This window comes from Baudoinia panamericana (genome assembly GCF_000338955.1).
Source record: "Baudoinia panamericana UAMH 10762 unplaced genomic scaffold BAUCOscaffold_3, whole genome shotgun sequence".
Lineage (NCBI taxonomy): Eukaryota > Fungi > Ascomycota > Dothideomycetes > Mycosphaerellales > Teratosphaeriaceae > Baudoinia > Baudoinia panamericana.
This window is the reverse complement of record NW_006911259.1, coordinates 1,081,816-1,100,820: the sequence shown is the minus strand read 5'-3', so window position 1 is coordinate 1,100,820 and position 19,005 is coordinate 1,081,816. Positions and strand designations below refer to the sequence as shown.

The 19,005-nt window shown below is 55.7% G+C and overlaps 7 protein-coding genes across 7 annotated transcripts; 4 read left to right on the top strand and 3 right to left on the bottom strand.

The window, feature by feature from the left end:
• Positions 1-65: 65 nt before the first annotated feature.
• Positions 66-2,856, bottom strand: BAUCODRAFT_389945 (uncharacterized protein). Its single transcript, XM_007675914.1, has 3 exons — positions 2,466-2,856; positions 529-2,400; positions 66-461 (listed from the first exon to the last, which is right to left on the bottom strand). The coding sequence occupies exons 1-3, from the start codon at positions 2,695-2,697 to the stop codon at positions 220-222; spliced, it is 2,346 nt and encodes a 781-aa protein (XP_007674104.1). The 5' UTR covers positions 2,698-2,856; the 3' UTR covers positions 66-219.
• Positions 2,857-3,215: 359 nt separating this feature from the next.
• On the top strand, positions 3,216-5,185 carry BAUCODRAFT_31364 (uncharacterized protein). Its single transcript, XM_007675371.1, has one exon. The coding sequence runs from the start codon at positions 3,475-3,477 to the stop codon at positions 5,008-5,010; it is 1,536 nt and encodes a 511-aa protein (XP_007673561.1). The 5' UTR covers positions 3,216-3,474; the 3' UTR covers positions 5,011-5,185.
• Positions 5,186-5,230: 45 nt separating this feature from the next.
• On the top strand, positions 5,231-6,831 carry BAUCODRAFT_389880 (uncharacterized protein). Its single transcript, XM_007675913.1, has one exon. It carries the CDS (start codon positions 5,451-5,453, stop codon positions 6,564-6,566), a length of 1,116 nt encoding a protein of 371 aa, XP_007674103.1. The 5' UTR covers positions 5,231-5,450; the 3' UTR covers positions 6,567-6,831.
• Positions 6,832-7,538: 707 nt separating this feature from the next.
• BAUCODRAFT_389882 (uncharacterized protein) lies at positions 7,539-9,552 on the bottom strand. Its single transcript, XM_007675912.1, has one exon. It carries the CDS (start codon positions 9,134-9,136, stop codon positions 7,697-7,699), a length of 1,440 nt encoding a protein of 479 aa, XP_007674102.1. The 5' UTR covers positions 9,137-9,552; the 3' UTR covers positions 7,539-7,696.
• Positions 9,553-9,566: 14 nt separating this feature from the next.
• On the top strand, positions 9,567-15,610 carry BAUCODRAFT_85149 (uncharacterized protein). The gene is made up of 3 exons (XM_007675611.1): positions 9,567-10,319; positions 10,380-10,450; positions 10,524-15,610. The coding sequence occupies exons 1-3, from the start codon at positions 10,034-10,036 to the stop codon at positions 15,534-15,536; spliced, it is 5,370 nt and encodes a 1,789-aa protein (XP_007673801.1). The 5' UTR covers positions 9,567-10,033; the 3' UTR covers positions 15,537-15,610.
• A 376-nt stretch (positions 15,611-15,986) lies between these two features.
• BAUCODRAFT_31356 (uncharacterized protein) lies at positions 15,987-17,396 on the bottom strand. Its single transcript, XM_007675370.1, has 2 exons — positions 16,999-17,396; positions 15,987-16,935 (listed from the first exon to the last, which is right to left on the bottom strand). Exons 1-2 carry the CDS (start codon positions 17,237-17,239, stop codon positions 16,355-16,357), a joined length of 822 nt encoding a protein of 273 aa, XP_007673560.1. The 5' UTR covers positions 17,240-17,396; the 3' UTR covers positions 15,987-16,354.
• Positions 17,397-17,935: 539 nt separating this feature from the next.
• BAUCODRAFT_64719 (uncharacterized protein) lies at positions 17,936-18,676 on the top strand (the record flags this gene model as incomplete). Its single annotated transcript, XM_007675522.1, has 1 exon — positions 17,936-18,676. One exon carries the CDS (start codon positions 17,936-17,938, stop codon positions 18,674-18,676), a length of 741 nt encoding a protein of 246 aa, XP_007673712.1.
• Positions 18,677-19,005: the final 329 nt, after the last annotated feature.

Genomic DNA, 19,005 nt, shown 5'->3' with positions numbered 1-19,005 from the left:
CCGGGCTGTTCATGTAGCGGCAGAGGCATCGTGCTGCCATAGCCTCTATCGAGTGCAGTTGATAGCCAACTACCATGAATGAAAGCAAGCAGGGCGCCTATCCAGCAGCCCATCATCTCGCCGAACGCCACGCTAAATTCCTGATTAACTGCCATCCCGATCACTCCAGCGTCTCTGCGGGGCGCCCGACGGAACGGATCCACAGAGAAGACATTGCTCTCAAACCGCCATCTCCCCTCTCCCCCTACTCATCGTCCTAGCAATCCTAATCCTTCCATCCTCTTCCTCAGCCCTCCACGTCTCCTCCCCAGGCAGCAGCACGGCCCGATCGATCGCAACCGGCAAACCCCTATGCCTGCCCCGCAACATGACCGCACACAGGATCAACTTACTCAATGTATGCCAGCTCCCGCAGAAACTGTAAGCCGCCCATGGCAAGCCCACTGAGATGCCCACGCAGCCTACGACACGGACAAGGTCAGCTGATATTGCGGGAACTGTGAGAAGGGTGCGCTTCTGCTGACTTACCGTAAGCGCTAACGATCTCGAAAAGGAAGTTGAAAACGCTGAAGACGGATGGGTTTTCAACAAAGAGTGGGTTTTCGATGATCATGATGAGGATGAGAGCGAGCACGATCCACCACGCGTCGTGAGCGAGTTGGGCGCGGAGCTGGTGGCGCACGAAGTGACTATTGCTTTCTCCAGGTTTGGTGGGGAGGATGGTGGAGCGGATGGTCTTGGCGCGGCGGAGGAAGAAGCCGTCGCTGTTTGCCGTACCTGTAGCCATGACGTTACCAGTCTCCGACTTCGCGCCGTCCTTGTCCTCGTCATCGTCTTCTTGATCTTCAGCGTAGATGCCCAGCGAGCGTTCCTCGTAGACGTTGCTGTTGCGCATGGTGATGACGACGGGGTAGACGGAGATGTACATCATTACGACGTAGAGGGCTTGTAGGCTGATGCGCACGCTGGGAATAGCGACGACGTAGAAGCCGCCGCTTCGGACGGCAAAGGCTTGGAAGAGGCCGTCGATGACGCGGATGTTGGTCGGTAGACCCGAGTTGAGCTGGCTGTTGCCTATATTAAGCACCTCGAACGCAGCCCAGTCGATCCCGTTTAGCATAACGAGGGCGAAGAGCAGCCACCAAGTGTGCTGTGCGGGGAATAGGTTGGTGTAGCAGCGGCGGGGATGGTCGAGTAGAAAGCGGAGAGTCTGGGCTCGTTCGTCCCACTCTTCGCCTTTGAACAGACCGGAGGTTACAAACTTCCACATGCACCATATGATAAGACGCAGGAAGATGGGGTAGCACGTGTTGCCGGCCAGGATGAGCATGGACATGGTGATGAGCATGTAGTAGCTGCGCTGGAATGCCGTCATGTTGGCGTCGAGAAGGCTCATGCCGGAGTTGTTGAACGCGGAGACGGCATTGAAGGCACCCACCCACCATGGATTGAGTCCGTTCATGCGTGCGGTGCTCGCGGCGTTGTGAGCAACCCACGCGGCGCATCCGATGGCACCGAGGAATTGCCACAGTACAAAGTACACCGGTACAAGCCAAGAAAGCAGGGAGATGGCGCGGTACTCGCAGCCGCCGAGCTTCTCGCGCTCCTTCTCCGACAGGCCGTGGAACTGACTGTTTCTCGCAATCCAGCCGGTGGCAGATTCGAAGTATTGGCTGATGTCGCCCAGGCTCCTGCCGTGCGGTTGAGCGGGCATGTTAGCAGGTTGTCCAGCGGTCGATGTCGGCTGGCTTGGGGTGGTCGGACTCAGGTTAGCATCGGGCCGTGCGCCAACACCTTGGAAGTTGAAGATGTTGCTGTTGCGACGACGACGAGGCTGCAACATGCCGTCTTGGATAGGAGAAGTTGGCCCAAATCGAGTGTCGCCCGCAAACGTTATTCCAGGGGTGGGCCCGCGATTGGATGACGCGTTGTCTCCTGGCAGAGTTTCTTCCTCGCCATCAGACACTGCGTTGTCGTTCATTTCCGCCCCGCCTCTGCGCGCAGGAGGAGTCATGTCGCGTCCTCTTCCCTCAGCGTCAACAATTCCGTCTAAAGCGCTGTATTGCCTAGGTATCTGTCCGGTCTCGTTGCCGGTAATGGACTGGTTTTCGGTCGCAGGTTCCAAGTGATCCTTCTCCTCCAACGCCTTGCCAGCCTCGACGCCTCTCGTTGCTGATCCCGACCTGCGCCTCGACCATGTTCTTGCCCTTACCCTTGACCTGCTCCTGCTCCGCTCCCGCCGCCTGCGCTGCGCCGCAAGGAAATCACGAAACTTACGCTCAAACGTGACCTTACGTACCTGTACTATCCACGCTGAGACGAAGATGGCCGAGCCTAGAATGATCAAGAAGAACAAGATGAACTGCTGGAACGTGTTGAGCTCCGACAGATTGACAGTGTCTAATGTACATCGGTGGGGGGTCAGCTATCAAAGATCGGCGGGGACTACACATCGCTGCACTTACTGAGACCAGCCTCGGTCATTGCCGAGACGGATAAGAAGAGGCTGTCGGTGAAGGTGACCTTGGTTTCGGTGTTGCTGACGTAGAAGATCCAGGCCGCATTGAGGCATACAATGCAAAAGTAGGCCCAATGTACGCTGATGAAGTTGAGGGGTGGGAGTTGACGGCCCATCCAGCGCAGCGGTTTGTTGAGCGGCCCAAGATTGGGCGCCTTCAGCTGTAGCATCCTCGCCATGTCCTGACTCTACACTGTTCTAGCGAGCTTCTCTACTACTATATGCTCGTTGCATCTATCGCATGGTGATTGTATGTTACTTCAATGGTTGTCGGTCGGATGGTGTTGTGGTCTACCAGTAACGCTGCTCACTGCAGCCCTTTTGCCCGGCTGCCACGAGGGTGTAGCATCCTCGCGGCGTCACCAACGAGCGTTCCAGATGCCCCGCCAGTGTTGGGAGTGAAGCGTGAAGCTCACCGAGCTGACAATGTGAAGTGAGGGCAAAGGGAGGCTCGCGGTATCCTTGGCGCTTTGGGCTGAAACGGGAACCGAGGCGGACTAGTGACGCAAGAGGAACGCAAACGACTCTGAGAGCTTGCTTGCCCTCTGCCTTCGAAGCTCCGTTACTCTTCGCGCCCGTCTCAATGCAGCTCGGCATCCATCCACAAACGATGTCAAGCTCGACTCCCATTGCCAAGTACGCCATCTCTTGGCCATTCGCAACCGCCACAGTTCTCGCCAGCACAGCCACTGCTGCTGTACGTCACAGCACCCCTCCACCACATGCGACTGCCATGTGCTCAGTTGCAGGTGTGAGAAGCAGGTTGTTATTAGTGTAGGTTATGTATTCACAACTCGTCTCGTCTCAGTCCTTCTTCCTCTACGTCTTCTGAAGCTCTATACCTCGTCCTGCTTTCCTCCTACATAACAACTCCTGCTACCCCTCGTTATACTGTGGGTGACGCCGGCGGGTTGCTCGCAACTTATCTAGGACTTCCAACTACCTCCCCAACAATCATGGCTGGTCACAAGGAGCCAAAGCTTCTCTATACCATCCCCGGCATCAAAGCCTACCACATCCAAAATGGCGAGGAGCAATCACTCACACCGTCTGGCCCGCAGACTCTGAGCTTGTTGATGGTGCCGACGAGCTCACCCTTTTCCGGACTAAGCACGACGATACCACAGAACGAAGCGCCGGATGAAGACTTCTACCTCCATCTCAACCTACCTCCGGAGCTTGATCTGCCTCTACCCGCAACAACGCAGATCTACCACCAGCCACCCAACTCTTACTTGATACCACGCTGGGATTTAGGACCTGACTCTGGTGCATTTACCCGCATAGAGTTTCCGCGGATCGGCTACGGCGTGACCCAGGAGGATAAAGACACCTTCGAGACCATCCTCGCACAGTGTACGGCCTTCCTTGAGCGCGCCAAGCCGCCGCTTCCTTCTCGTCCGGGCGAGAAGAGCGCCTACCACCCAGCAGACTACGCACCGGGTGGCAAGTATGCGTCCAACGAGAAAGGTCAGCCACATGCCGGCCAGATTGTCCTTATCGATGAGGATAACGGCTCCGTAGTTGGCGAGCTCGGCGGCGACGCCAAGATCTTCGAAGATGCTAAGCTCAAGCCTGGCTCCAAAGACCCTGTCGAGGTGCAAGTGAGTGAAGATGGCAAGCGCATCGAAGTGCGGCCGGTGTCAGAAGACTATCTCCGCATGGCCAAACATCCGGCATACAAGGATTCCAGCCTCGTCAAGAACGCAGCCACTGCATCGCGGCTCATCGTTACGGGCAGCTCATACATCGGCAATATGCTATCATCTTCCGCGGACAACTTCACGCAAAAAACGAAGCCTCTCCCGAAGCCGCTGGAATTCACAGAAGCCACGCACGCCAGAGCAAGGAAAATCAACACCTTCACCCAGGGAGCGGCAGGCTTGTCGTCAAAGACCGTCGGCCAAGCGACGAACATTGTCCAGAACCTGGCTGCAGGCATGTCCGGGCACAAGAAGCATAGGCCGCTCAAAGGTTACGACGAGAAGGGCCGGCCTCTCGGACCCGACGACGGCTACAAGCCTGGGTTACTCAACAAAAGCATGATCGCCTTCTCCACCATCGCAGACGGCATCGCCTATTCGGGCAAGAATCTGCTCACAAGCTCCGGTGCTGCCGCGACGGCGGTGGTAGGCCACCGATACGGACCCGAGGCTGGCGCCATCGCGGCAGATATCGCTGGTGGCGTCAAGAACGTCGGTCTGGTGTACATTGACGTTACGGGTGTGTCGCGTCGGGCCGTGATCAAGTCTGTGGCTAAGGGCATGGTTGTTGGTCGTGTGAGGGGGGGTGGTGAGGTTGTGGTTGGTGGAGGCGATGGAGGCGTTATTCCGGAGGAGGACCGGAGGAAGATGGAGGGTAAGGAGGGCGTGCAGAATGAGAATACGCATGGAGCGGGTACTGCGTATGGGCCGACTGGAGGAGAGTACCATCCGGTTGGATTCGGAAATGCTGCCCCTCCTGTCTACCAGGAGTTCGGACAGAAGAGGTAGATCTGCACGAGCAGTTACCTGAGCGAGCCCTCCCCTGTTTCTTCTACCGCCTGAATCGATGCTAGCCTTAGCACATTGAGTAATCGGCCACTACGAGTATATAGTGAGTATGACCTAACTCACCGCCTCTGACGAGGATAACCATTTGCCAGTAGTCCACAACGCATGTACGTCCGACCCGCTTGCGCAAAGCGGTGCAACTTGGGAGTTCGTGGAAGGTGTGCATGCAAGGCTTGCGTATTCGCCAGTCGCCTGAAAGCTCGCTAAGGGGTGGTGGCTGTGCTCCACGAAGCCTTGTCCAAGCCCAGAAGCAGGACAAGCACGCTTTCGCGGTGATCTTGCTTTGAACTCTCTTCTGCTTCTGCTTTCTGGCGACATACGATCTAAAACTGCCCACCTCATCACTTTTTCGTGCGCGCAGTGTGAAGTCAGAAACCGCGATGGATGGGGTAGCGAGCGTCCTGACTTTCCTCGACGCCGTTCGCAAGGGTGTAAAGCTTGCGAAGAAGGTCTACGATGCTCCACGAGAACTGGAGGAGCTTCAGGTGGAAGTTGAAACGTTCACAAGTGTACTGCACGATGTATCGGGAGATGCTTGCGAGTTGCGGCGAGCAAGTCGCTCCTTCGATACGTCTCTAAGCATGACACAAGCTTGCCTAGTCAGCATACAGCAGCTTATCGAGTACCAGCTCGTCAAGGAAGTTCCGGAAGGAAAAAAGACGAGACGTACCGCATGGCTCCGTGAAGTCGGGCACGTACACCAGCTTCTTCAAAAGCTCAGTGAGTGCCGAGCTGGTGTCGTCCTGGCTCTGAGCTGCGAGTCTGCCGTCACGGTCCGAAGATCTGAGACCACGATTCGAGAATTGCAGCGAATCGTCCACGAGAAGAGCGCAGATCTCAGTCGCACTCTTCTCGAGTCGCGAGACGAGTCTCATCAGGCAAATAACCAGCTCATAAAGCGACTTGATGCTGCGTTCGAGCAAAGTTGGGAAATACACAGAGCTTCGCTTGAAGCAACAAAGACCCAATTTGAGCAGCTGGAAACGAAACTTGCTCGACTGTTAAGCTACGGGCATGGTTCCACCCTCCTCCCTGCTGTGGGCCAGGAGCGCATTGAATGGTCCGCGACTGACACCTCGCTTGGAAGTTACACTGCTCTTGGAGCTCGAGAATTTACGCACATCAGGAGGAACACTGGTTGCAGTGGGATGGTTAGCCACTCTATCGAACGTAGTCCTGTGGGCACCGTGAATGAAGGGCACAGTTTACCTCGGGATAGCTTCCCGTGTGCAGCCGTCCTGCGGGTACTTGACGCCTGCGCTGCTGGACATCTCGGTTGCTCGTCGGCAGTGGATGAAGTTAAGACGGAATTGCCCACACGAGTCGTCGAAGTTGGTGTCGAGGGCGACGAAGTACGATGTCCAAGACTGGGAAGCAGAGTCAGGGCAGATGCACCTTGTATATGGGCAAGCAGCCCTCAACGTTTCAGCTGGCTCGTCTCCAGATCCGACTTCTGGACTACTCCGGGGCGCTGGTATGCCACAATCCGTGGGTGATCCGATCAAGAGCGAGGAAGCTGACGGTGATACAGTTTGGCGCGAATCGAAAAGTGCGGAGCATGCTTTGGTCAGGGTGATAATGGCATCTCACATTAACACTCGAGGGTGGATTATGCAAGAAACTTTACTGTCCAGGCATACTCTTCATTTCACGCGCCGAGGAGTCATTTTCGAGTGTCGAGAGGGTATCTGCCAGCTTCCGAAGCAGGTACTGCCTGGCCACTTGAACTTCCTGCCACACTCGCGGAAGGCATTACGGCGGCTCTGTACGAAGACGGAGATTGGGCGAGTCAACATTTCCGAGGTCTCCAAGACGTGGTGGCGGTTGGTTGATGAATACACTCAACGCGAGTTGACATTCTCTTCCGGCGAGCTGGTTGCCCTGTCCGGTCTTTCGAACCAGTTCCACGAACGACTTGGACCATATGGAGCAGGGTTGTGGCCTGAACATGCTTTCATCAGTGGCCTTACTTGGCGACCAGTAAGTACGTGCCGTCGTACTTCGTCCTACACTGCGCCGTCCTGGTCATGGCCGTCGCTGGACGGTGCCATCGACGTGGCTCAAATTTGGAGAGGCGACAGCAGCGGCGCTGCTGCTTCGCTGGAGTGCTATGCCAATCGGTAACAATGCGTTCGGCGCGCTTGCAAGCGCCTCAATCACACTGAAGGGGAGGGCACTGCGGGTCACCGTGCTTGCTGTCCGTGACACTGACAGCCAATGTCTGCTCAGTCTGGCATTAGGGAATCGAAGCCTAGTTGTCAAGGCGGATACCCATGAGGAGCTTGAGCCTGGTACTGCTCTTGGGTGCATCAAGCTTGCAATGAGTCCTGGCGGTGATGCTATCTGCCTTGTGTTATGTCCAGTGGAGGATGGCTATTGGCGCAGAGTGGGCGTAGCGCAGATGTTCCGGCGTCGCGGCGAGGTCTAGTGGTTCGAAGAGGCGTCCGAAGCAGAGTTCACGATTGTTTGAGCTGTTCTTAATCTTAGCCATGAAGAAGCGCCTCCAGGGAGCTTGAGTAGGAGGTGAGAAAGAACTTCCCAATGTGTTCTCCTTCGGTTCATGTGCACGCCGGTCATTGAAGCTACGCGCATACCACTAGTAATGACAAGAAAGACCGGCAAAGTCTCAGTCACCCCGTCGCCGCTTACTTCCCGCATGCTCAACCACTTCCTCAGCACGCCCATTCGCCACTGCGTCTTCACCGTCAAGAAAGTCGCCGTCGTCTTGCGCAATGCTTTTACGCCGGAACTGCCCAGTCCCGATAGCCACAATCTCATCCTCGCTGTCACTTTCACCCATATCGAGCAACACCGGCATCCGGAACTCTTCACCTTTACCTCCTTTGCCACCCTCCCGCTCCAGCTGCTGGTCATCCACCGTCAGCACATCGACTTCTTCATCCTCCTGATCCAACCTCCGCTTCTGCAGTTCTTCGACCGGATGAATGTCGAACTCATCTTCCTTCTCAATGTACTCCACATTCTCCTCCACCTCCGCAAAGTCAGGCGCCAGCGCAGACCATCGCTGTGGTGTATTGATGCCCCAGAGGTAGACCCGGCCGCTTTCGACACCTGTTGCGGCAACAAATGGACGGCTTGGGTGCCACTCTACCGCGCCTAGCTCTTCTTTCGGACCCTCGAGAATCTTGACTAGTGAGCCGTGGCCGCGCTCCCAAATGTAGATGTCGTGGTTCATGAGCGTGCTGGCCATGACGTAGTCCGCGTTACTGGAGAATGCGACATGATTCCACGACAGCCGGTTCACGACATCTTGGAATTTGTGCTCGACGTCTAAGCGGATGTTGTCGGCTGCCAGGTCGGGCAAGGAGAGGTCCGGAAGCTTGATGGTGCGGATGATGGTGTCGGATGCATTTACCAGTAAGTCTCGACCTGAGCTGCTTAGCCTGATCAGGAGGATGGGCTTGGAGCATAATCGCGTGCTGTAGATCGTCTCCCGCGTGGCGACATCGATGACATTCAGCCAGCCTTTTGTGGTACCAGTGACCACGTGTGAGCCTGTGGGTGTGAAGGCGGCGACAGTGGTGAAGTGCTTAGCGTCAGCCTTCTCCGGATTCGCGTCCATTTCGTGCGGTGCTCGTTTCGGTAGGTTGGGTAGCGCGTACTGCTTGACTCTGCTGTCGCTAAGATCGGCCAATACTGGACGGTACTCATACAGTGCTGCCACACACTGCAGGTGGTTTTGCGGATGCAGCTCGGCAATGTAGACAGGTGCGCCTAGGCTCACTGAGCGCACCCTGCTGCCATCGTGGAGATCCCATAGTATGACTTTCCAGTCTATACTGCTACTGAGAAGGTAACGGCCACTTCTCTCCCAGCTCAAGCTCTGGACCGTACGACCGGCGGTGTGGCCCTTAAGCTTGCGCGCTACGCCATTCGTCTCGAGATCAAAGATGGCGATGGTGCCTTTGGCGGTGCCGGAGGCAAGAAGGTCGCCTTTGTGGCTAAAGCGCAGACATACTGCTTGACCAGACGAGCGGAGTCGGGCGACTAGTGTCTCGGGTATGTCTTGTGCCAGCAAGACTGGGTCAGTGAGTGGGAGGTTCATGGCATAATCATAGGGAGACTCTTGCTCCCTAGCGCTGCTCTACCCAAATGTGTCTCAAGCCCTCCTTATCACCGCCGGTGTGACATATGATGTTGCTGCGTTTCTGACTGGTCCCCGAAAGGTAGCATGCTTGCTTGTTGCAGCAGTACGAGCAATACTGATGTCGCAACTCTATATTATGCGGACCGAGTTATAAACGGCGACTCGAAGCGATGCCTCATCAATCACACAATGTACACAATTGTTGCGAGAGACGAAACACTGTCTACAGCACAAAGTGATCGCGTGCTTTTGACATGCAAGACCGTTGTTGCGGCTCTGCGCACTAACGCAATACGGCCTGACTCGTGTGACTCTTTCCCCGTGGGTCTGTGCGCGGATGGTTCCGGTCAAAGAATCGGCCGCTGATGCGTCGCCTCGCAACATCTTCCCACTCCTCCATCCCCAACCAACCCATCAGTAATCGTCCGGATACTCGCGATAACTGCCAAACTCACACGGTAGAGTGCTGAGAGACATCACACGGTCCTTCTGATCGCCCGCCGGTCGCGCGATTCAGCCTCCGGGCGCACTGTCTGAACGGCTATTCATACTGCTACCAACGCGCGCAGCGCGCATCAAATCCATCACATTAGATCGGAAACAGTATCTCTACTGAGTGCGACAAGTGAGACGACGGCAGCGAGGGGCCAATTAGGCGGAGGCGGTCCTCCCTGAGGGCGCGCGGTAGAAAGGGGTGGGTGCGTGGTGACGCGGGTGGCAAGCAGCGGAGTGAATCGACAGTGAACGCGCAAAGTCGTAATCCGCAAGTCCGGCGCGATACAATATACTCGACGGCGACGAAGCCACAGTTGACATCCAACCTGAAGTATTCGCACGCCCACGACAATCAGCAAAATGTCGAACTACACTTTCCCGCACTCCGATGCGCCTCTCAAGACGGTGCAGGAGATCCAGTTCGGCCTGTTCTCACCCGAAGAGATCAAGAACATGAGTGTCTGTCATATCGAATACCCTGAGACAATGGACGAGCAGCGCCACCGGCCACGCGAAAAGGGCTTAAATGACCCAAAACTTGGTTCCATCGACCGCGGTACGCAGTGTGCCACCTGTAAGGAGGTACCCGAAATCTGCCCGGGTCACTTTGGTCATATCGAGCTCGCGCAGCCGGTCTTCCACGTCGGTTCGTGCAAACACAGACTCTTGCGTCTCCTGACCCTGCATGCTAACGTCACATGATCAGGCTTCATCATCAAGATTAAGAAGATCCTGGAGTCGGTGTGCCATAATTGCGGCAAGATTCTGGCTGATGAGGTAAGTCTTGTTTCCTTTTCTCGCAGGTAGGTCACATTCTCTGTTATATCACTTTGCTTACACGCTCTCAAAGAGCAACCCCGCATTTGCTCAGGCCATTCGCCTCCGCGATCCCAAGCGCCGCTTCGAAGCCGTCCATAAGATTTGCAAAGGCATCAGCATTTGTCAGGTCGACGCGCCTCCCGAAGACGATGGTGGCTACGGTCCAGACCCGAAGGCGGCGCTAAAGGTCAAAGGCCACGGTGGCTGTGGCAATGCTCAGCCTATCATTCGTAAAGAGCAGCTTCGTTTGAACGGCACCATCAAAGTCGCGAAGAGTGATGAAGACGAGAAAGGCTCAAAGGCCGAGTCGGAAAAGATTCCGATCACGCCGCAGTATGCGCTTAACGTCTTCCGCGCGATCTCGGACGAGGAACTGGCTCGCCTAGGCTTGAACGCCGATTACGCTAGGCCAGAGTGGATGGTCCTCACCGTGCTGCCTGTCCCACCTCCTGCAGTACGTCCTTCGATCTCCGTCGACGGTACGAGCCAGGGTATGCGCTCCGAAGACGACTTGACCTACAAGCTCTCAGACATCATCCGCGCAAACTCCAACGTTCGTCGCTGCGAGATGGAGGGCTCGCCTCAACACGTCACTGAGGAGTTCGTCCAGCTGCTACAGTTCCATGTGGCAACGTACATGGATAACGACATTGCTGGCGTACCGAGGGCACTACAAAAGAGCGGAAGGCCTGTCAAGTCCATTCGCGCTCGTCTTAAGTCAAAGGAGGGCCGTCTGCGAGGCAATCTCATGGGCAAGCGTGTCGACTTCTCCGCGCGTACCGTTATCACTGGTGATCCAAACCTTGATCTTGACCAAGTCGGCGTGCCTCGCTCAATCGCCAAGACGTTGACATTCCCGGAAACGGTGAATGCTTACAACATCCAGAAGCTGCAGGAGCTCGTTCGTAATGGACCTAACGAGCACCCTGGCGCCCGCTACGTCATTCGAGGCGAAGGCGAGCGTATTGACCTGCGGCGTGCGAAGAATGATGTTCAGCTACAATACGGCTGGAAGGTCGAGCGGCACATTGTCGACGGCGACTACATCATCTTCAACCGCCAGCCGTCGCTGCACAAGGAGTCTATGATGGGGCACCGTGTCAAAGTTATGCCCTACTCGACTTTCCGATTGAACCTGTCGGTCACCTCACCGTACAACGCCGACTTTGATGGCGATGAGATGAATTTGCACGTTCCGCAATCGCACGAGACTCGTGCGGAAGTAAGCGAGCTTTGCGCCGTGCCGAAGAATATTGTGTCGCCCCAGAAGAACGGTCCACTGATGGGTATTGTGCAAGACACTATGGCCGGTATCTACATGATGACCCGGCGTGACGTGATGATCGACTACGAGAATGTCATGAACATTCTCTTGTGGCTGCCGAACTGGGACGGAGTGGTACCTCAACCCGCCATCCTCAGGCCAAAGCCTATGTGGACCGGCAAGCAGATAATATCGCTTGCGCTTCCGGCAGGGCTCAACCTCCAGCGCATGGACGACGAGAATACACCGCATATCCCGCTCAAGGAGAAAAAGGGATTGCTTGTACAGAACGGCGACCTAGTGCTGGGTCGCTTCGTTAAGAAGATCGTTGGTGCTTCGCAAGGTGGTGTTGTACACTACATCTTCAACGATAATGGCAGTGAGGGTCCGAAAGCGGCCGTTGAGTTCTTCAACGCCGCGCAGCGTGTTGTCTGCTACTGGCTACTGCACAATGGTTTCAGTGTTGGCATTGGCGACACCGTTCCCAATCAGGACATGGCAAACAAGATTGAGGCGGCTGTCCAGAAGGAGAAAGATCAGCTACTCGAGCTTGTCAAGACGGTGGAAAATAACGAGCTGGAGACCTTGCCCGGCATGACGATCCGAGAGACGTTTGAATCGAAAGCTAAATCGTTCCTGGACAACGCCCGCAACAACGCCGGCGACATCGCATTCAACGGTATGAGAGCTTGCAACAATGTCGGCACCATGGTGCAGTCTGGTTCGAAGGGTTCGTCCACGAATGTCTCTCAGATGACGGCAGCTGTGGGTCAGCAGTCACTGGAGGGCAAGCGCTTGCCGTTCGGGTTCAAATACCGCACCCTTCCGCACTTCCCGAAGGATGACTACTCCCCAGCATCAAGAGGCTTCGTTGAAAACTCCTACTTGCGTGGCTTGACACCACATGAATTCTTCTTCCACGCGATGGGTGGTCGTGAAGGTCTCATCGACACAGCTGTCAAGACTGCCGAGACCGGTTACATTCAGCGTCGTCTGGTCAAAGCTCTCGAAGAGGTCATGGTCAAGTACGATGGCACTGTCCGCAACTCCATGGGTGACATTGTGCAGTTCATCTACGGCGAAGACGGTCTTGATGCAATGTGCATTGAGCCTCAGACGCTCGACATCATCACGGCGAGCGCTGCTGCCTTTGACAAGAAATACAAGATTGACATTATCAACCCAGCGTCGAAAGATCTCATGCTCACTAACGACATGCTGGAGATGGCTGATGAGATTCGTGGCGATGTCGATGTGCAGCGGCTCTTCGATGAGGAGTTTGAACAAATCTCCAACGACCGTGACAAGATTCGTAAAGGCCTGGGTCCAGACGAGGCGGATCAGAGCAGGCAGTTGCCACTCAACGTTGACCGTATGATCCGAAACGCAAAGGATCGCTTTAAAATCAAAGATGGCGCCCGCAGCAACCTTGATCCGAGGTACGCTGTGCCGAAGATTAAGGAGATGCTTGACAGGCTCATCATCGTGCGCGGCGACGACCCGCTGTCGATCGAGGCCGATCTTAACGCAACGCTGCTGTGCAAGGCAAACTTCCGATCAAGGCTGGCATTCAAGCGTATCGTTAAGGATGATTCGCTTAACCGGGATGCGCTTGACAACATCCTTGGTGACATTGAAAGTCGCTTCTCACGCGCCTTGGCCAGTCCTGGCGAGATGGTGGGTGTGCTTGCAGCGCAGTCCATCGGTGAGCCGGCCACTCAGATGACTTTGAACACATTCCACTTGGCTGGTGTGACTGCAAAGACCACCACCAAGGGTGTGCCTCGGCTGAAGGAGATTCTCAATGTGGCAGAGAACCTCAAAACGCCGCAGATGAAGGTGTACCAGCTGCCAGAGGACAAGCTGAGCCAAGAGAAATGCAAGGAGCTTCGATCGAAGGTGGAGCATACGTCGCTTAGGAACGTGACGGATGAGACTCAGATTCACTACGATCCGGATATCACCTCTACGACCGTCGAAGAGGACCGTGACATGGTTGAATCCTACTTCATCATCCCCGAAGACTCCGCCGAGCCGATCGAGCTTCAAAGCAAGTGGGTTCTGCGCATCGTTCTCGGGCGCCGTCAGCTACTTGATAAGGGCCTCACCGTTACCGACGTTGGCCATGCGATTAAAGAGCACTTCGGCCAAGACACTGCTGTCGTCTTCTCCGATGACAATGCTGACGAGCAAGTTGTCCGTGTACGCCTGTTGCAGAGAGGGGCCGGGAAGATGGACGAGGATGAGGATGTCGACGAATCACCCGAAGACATGCTCCGGCGCCTGGAGAGCCACATGCTTGACTCGGTGGCCTTGCGTGGTGTTAAGAACGTCAAGCGTTGCTTCGTCAGCTCCGAGACTGTCATGCGTGAGAAGCCTGATGGCTCGCTCGTGAAGAGCAAGAGCGACGATCTCTGCAAAGAGTGGCTTTTGGATACCGATGGCTTCAACCTTAAGGAGACCCTCTCAGTGACGGGTGTGGACCCGACCCGCACGACCTGCAACCACTTCGGCGAGATCTTCAGGTGCTTCGGCATCGAAGCTACACGCGCGGCGCTTATGAGAGAGCTCAGCGCCGTGCTGACAGGTGACGGCTCGTACGTCAATTACCGTCACATGGCCATATTGTGCGATGTCATGTGTGCTAGAGGCACGCTGATGGCTGTCACGAGGCATGGTATCAATCGTGCGGATACGGGTGCGCTGATGCGGTGCTCCTTCGAAGAGACTGTAGAGATCCTGTTCGAAGCTGCTTCTTCTGGCGAGTTGGACGACTGCAGGGGTGTCTCTGAAAACATCATCTTGGGTCAGTTGGCACCTTCTGGTACTGGTGAATTTGACATCCTGCTTGATCAAGAGATGCTCAAGACCGTCGTTTCGGCTCAGCGGCCTATTGGGGCTGCGGCTATGGGTGCAGCAAGCCCGATGGACGGTGCCGCTACGCCATACGATATGGGTTCTCCGCTTGCCGAGGGCGGCTATGCGGGTGGACCGGATTACAGCGCCAGCTTCTCGCCCATCATTGATGCTGGCCAGGCGGACTCTGGGGGCCTTACTGGTTATGGTGGTGGCTTTGGCGGTGCCAGCCCTTACTCTGGCGGTATGAGTCCAGGCTATGCGCCCACGAGTCCATTCAGCAGCGGCATGAGTCCGACGTCGCCTGGCTATGGCTACTCGCCTACCTCACCGGCCGGCTACTCACCAACTTCGCCTGGCTTCGACGGCGCGACTAGCCCGGTGTATCACGTCACGAGCCCACGCTTTTCCCCAGCAAGTCCTGCATACACGCCGACCTCGCCGACCTATTCGCCGACCTCACCTGTCTACCATGGTGGCAACAAAGTGTCCCCGACGTCTCCATCTTACTCCCCTACGTCGCCTTCATATTCTCCGACCTCGCCGAACTACAGCCCGACGTCACCGAACTACTCACCGACTTCGCCCGCACACCAGCCTGGCTCGGCCACGTCCCCGAAGTACTCGCCGACTTCGCCGCAGTACTCGCCAACATCGCCGCAGTACAGCCCTACATCACCGCAGTACTCACCCACATCGCCTACATATTCACCCACGAGCCCGAAGTACGGGAGTGGTGTAGGCCCTTCTGGCACGTCACCTACGTCGCCAAATTACAGTCCGACCAGCCCGGTGTACAGCCCGACAAGTCCAGCGGTGAATGGCTACTCGCCAACATCACCGGGTCATAGTGGGAACAATCCGAAGTACTCGCCGACTAGCCCACAGTACTCTCCGACGTACGTTGCCATTCTCTCACTCTGATATAGGACATCGTGCTAACATCGCTGTAGCTCTCCCCGCGATGAGTCATGATTGCTTCATTTTCGTCTACGGCGACCGGCAGCCAGCCCTGCAGCCAAGCGTTCTCTTCGCTGAGCCCACGCTTTACTGCCGTTGCAAGTCTTGCTGTCATTCCGTCAGATTTCGTTGTACATCATCATCATTATCGAAAACTGCTTGTTAGCGTTCTAGTTGGTACTGCATGCTTCCATTTGCACTGGGGCACCGGCGTTCGTCCTTCGCTTGTCCACCAACGGCAAGATCGAATTGGTATAGAGCAAGACCAAACCAAGAAAAACAATTGGCGCATGTGCGAAAATGCGCCCGGAGTCGATGGGAAGCGATAGGTCTAAAGACCTCCCCCAGAATGGACAGGGAGGCAATTGCGGGTTTTAAAAGTCGAGGCTGGGCTTTGGCCGAATGCGCACAGATTGATACCAGATGATTGCAGTGGTTTGTGGATTAGTGGTAGCGGAGGAGAGGGTGATTGTCATGGGGACAAGCGGATTAGGGGTCAGAACAGCGCCTGATGCGGTGACAATAGAGCTCGAGAAACGCAGAGAAATGGCACAAAACGGTATCAACCGCCTTATGTGCATTTCTCCACCACAACTTCATCTTTCACTTGTGTATTTTGTCTGCGCCAAGCCTTTCCATTATGCTGAGTTGGACAATTGGGGACCTTAGAACGCAGTACTTCACTCGATCACGTTAACAGTGTCTTCGCACTACAGATCCCCTGTGCTAGGTGCATAAACGCCATGCATACCTCTATGCTGCTGTGTAAGTACCCTGGCACCTCATTTCCACGCCAAGGTCGCTCCATCGACCGCAATAAATCTACTCTCCCCCTTTCCCGCCCACTCTTCCCAGGCTTTCTCATACCCGTGCATCTCCTCTTCAGTCGCCATCCCATATTCGATAGCCCTTTCCGTGAGCAAACGCTTCCACCCAGACACCCACGCGCTCCTGGACTTCGCCGTCGACATCTCCCATGCCCAGCTGCTGACTTCAATCTTGTCCTTGTGAAAGCCGGCCTCGTGCGCAACTATGTGACTTTCGCTACCAAAGGATTCTGATCGGCCAGTCTTCTCGACCACTTGAGGGAAGAGGATGCGCCATCCCTTCAGCTGGGGTGGAGAAGGACTCACCAGCCAAGTGTGGAGGTCGCGCGTACTGAAGATGCCGTTGGGTTTGAGCACCCGACGCATTTCCCTGATCGCGCGTACCTGCTCGGGGACGTGGTAAAGCAGCTGGTGGGCGTGCACAATGTCGAAAGTGTCGTCTGCGAATTGGTGGAGATTGGTGGCATCGGCGACCTCGAAAGTAACGTTCGTTACTCCCTGTCGCTTTGCAAGCTCCCGGCTTTGACCCAACCAATCTGCATCATCGTCCATTGGTTAGATGTGAAAAAGCAAAGGACTGTAAGCTACGGCGAAGGTACCTGAGCTGATATCGGCAGCAACTACACTACCGTCTGGCACGAGGCGTGCCAAGTCCATGGTGATCGACCCGGGACCGGAGCCCAAGTCAAGGATGAAGTGGTCTGGTTTGATAAGAGGAAGCAGATGGGCTGCGTAAGTAGCAGCCTTTCGCTCAGCAAATACTTCAAGCAGTCCGTCGTATAGCCTCTCATTTTCTTCTTTGTAGGGCACTCCGGGCTTGTAGTCGGCGTTGGTAGCCATGATTCGTTCGCGGCGTATGTGAAGGCCGAATGAAACAGATTGAAAACGGATGGTTACAGGGGAGAATTGTTGCAAGAAAGTAGGAAGTGGCTACGCGATTCATCCGCAAAAGTAGTAAAGAGCAATGAGATGTCACGGGATGTGAGCATGTTGTCAGCAGCTTACGCCAATCAGTATAGCTCACCCAGCGGACGCGATGACTACAAGTCGCTACTCTGAGCATGCCCTAAAGAAAGGCGGCGAGATAAACATCGTGTGAGAGGCTCGAGGAGGACTCGCCGCGCAGAACCTACGATGCGATGAGTGGCATGCACTGCGGAAGGATGGAAAGGCTGGCTTGTTGTTAGTTAGGTGGGGCTATCAAGGGCACGTAGGGCTGGACAGGATGTAAGGATCGCCGTTCACGTCGTGCCTCCGGGCGATGATGGGGCGTGAGAGAGATCAGGGCGCTTGACACGGGTGGTATTAAGTCGTCATCTCCAGAACACGAAGGGATGCGTATGATTGGGGTATACCCGTTAGTGTGGGGTGCTGGTAGGGATGAAGATGCTCATCCGAACTCACGTTTGCGCTCGGCGTATGCCGGCCGTATGCGGCCGCCCTCCCGCTCCCTCTACATGCACGTCTTCCTTCGGTGCGCATGTGACCTTCCAGTCTTTCGCGGCACGAACAGCACACAGCTCGCCTCTCACTACAATGGCACGTAACGCAGAGAAAGCGCAGTCTATGCTGTTTCGCTTCCGCGCGCAACAAGCATCCGACTTGGGCATCCTCGACATCAACAAGACCCGCAGACCGAAGGCCATCAGCCAACAAGAACACATCCCCACTTGTGAACGATGGCGGGGCCAGGTACTCAAGGAGATCTCCCGCAAGATCACCAAGATTCAAGACCCAGCGCTCTCCGACTACCAAGTCCGAGATCTGAACGATGAGCTGAACAAGCTGTTCCGCGAGAAATGGCAGTGGGAGGTGCGGATACGAGAGCTCGGCGGGCCAAACTACATGCGCGGTGGTGGGCGGGTGACGGATGAGGAAGGCAGGGTCATCGAGGGTGGTGGGAAGGGATATCGGTACTTTGGGCGCGCGCGGGAGCTGCCGGGTGTGAAGGAATTGTTTGAGGCTGCGACGAAGAAGAGTCCGGAGGAGGAGCGGAAGAAGGAATCGAGGCAAGAGCTGCGCATGAGAGTGAATGCGGGTTACTATGGGTATAACCTGGACGAAGAGGACGGGAGCCTACTCGCGTATGAGGCGAAGAAGGAGAAGGAGGCGTATGAGGCGCTGATGGTGGTGGGCGAGGAGCAGGCACTCGATGGAGCGTGGGAGCCGTTACCGGGTGACGTGGGTGACGGTGTGATATGGAAGCTGCCAACGGCGGAGGAAGTGGAAACTGAGCTGTTGGAAAGACGAAAGAGGAAGCTGTTGGAAAAGCTGTGAAGTGGTTCAACTGGGTGGGTCGTTCTTTACGTGCCATGCGTCGTGGGTTGAGAAGAGAGCCACCGTTTAGCGGGCATTGAGTGTCCAATCTCAATGGCAGCAATGACTCCTACTAAAGCTCGGAGGAGTGGAACGTTGCAAGCAATCTAGCTTGACCGGTTCGCGCTCGGGAACCGGTGCGTTTCCTAAAGGGAAGCAGCAGCCAACAGGCTGTCGAGATGCATATGCGGTCGTCACACCTGCGACGGGTATGGGAAGATGCACCTAATTGCGTACAAGAAGAAGTACGACAACGAGGCGAATGAAGACATGGCAAGCAGGAATGACGG

Coding starts and splice junctions, on each gene's coding strand:
- BAUCODRAFT_389880 (XM_007675913.1), top strand. CDS start 5,451: ATGGATGGGGTAGCGAGCGTCCTGACTTTCCTCGACGCCGTTCGCAAG.
- BAUCODRAFT_85149 (XM_007675611.1), top strand. CDS start 10,034: ATGTCGAACTACACTTTCCCGCACTCCGATGCGCCTCTCAAGACGGTG. Junction 10,320..10,379: donor GCAGCCGGTCTTCCACGTCG/GTTCGTGCAAAC, acceptor TCACATGATCAG/GCTTCATCATCAAGATTAAG. Junction 10,451..10,523: donor GCAAGATTCTGGCTGATGAG/GTAAGTCTTGTT, acceptor ACGCTCTCAAAG/AGCAACCCCGCATTTGCTCA.
- BAUCODRAFT_389945 (XM_007675914.1), bottom strand. CDS start 2,697: ATGGCGAGGATGCTACAGCTGAAGGCGCCCAATCTTGGGCCGCTCAAC. Junction 2,401..2,465: donor AATGACCGAGGCTGGTCTCA/GTAAGTGCAGCG, acceptor GATGTACATTAG/ACACTGTCAATCTGTCGGAG. Junction 462..528: donor CGAGATCGTTAGCGCTTACG/GTAAGTCAGCAG, acceptor TCCGTGTCGTAG/GCTGCGTGGGCATCTCAGTG.
- BAUCODRAFT_31364 (XM_007675371.1), top strand. CDS start 3,475: ATGGCTGGTCACAAGGAGCCAAAGCTTCTCTATACCATCCCCGGCATC.
- BAUCODRAFT_31356 (XM_007675370.1), bottom strand. CDS start 17,239: ATGGCTACCAACGCCGACTACAAGCCCGGAGTGCCCTACAAAGAAGAA. Junction 16,936..16,998: donor TGCTGCCGATATCAGCTCAG/GTACCTTCGCCG, acceptor ACGATGATGCAG/ATTGGTTGGGTCAAAGCCGG.
- BAUCODRAFT_389882 (XM_007675912.1), bottom strand. CDS start 9,136: ATGAACCTCCCACTCACTGACCCAGTCTTGCTGGCACAAGACATACCC.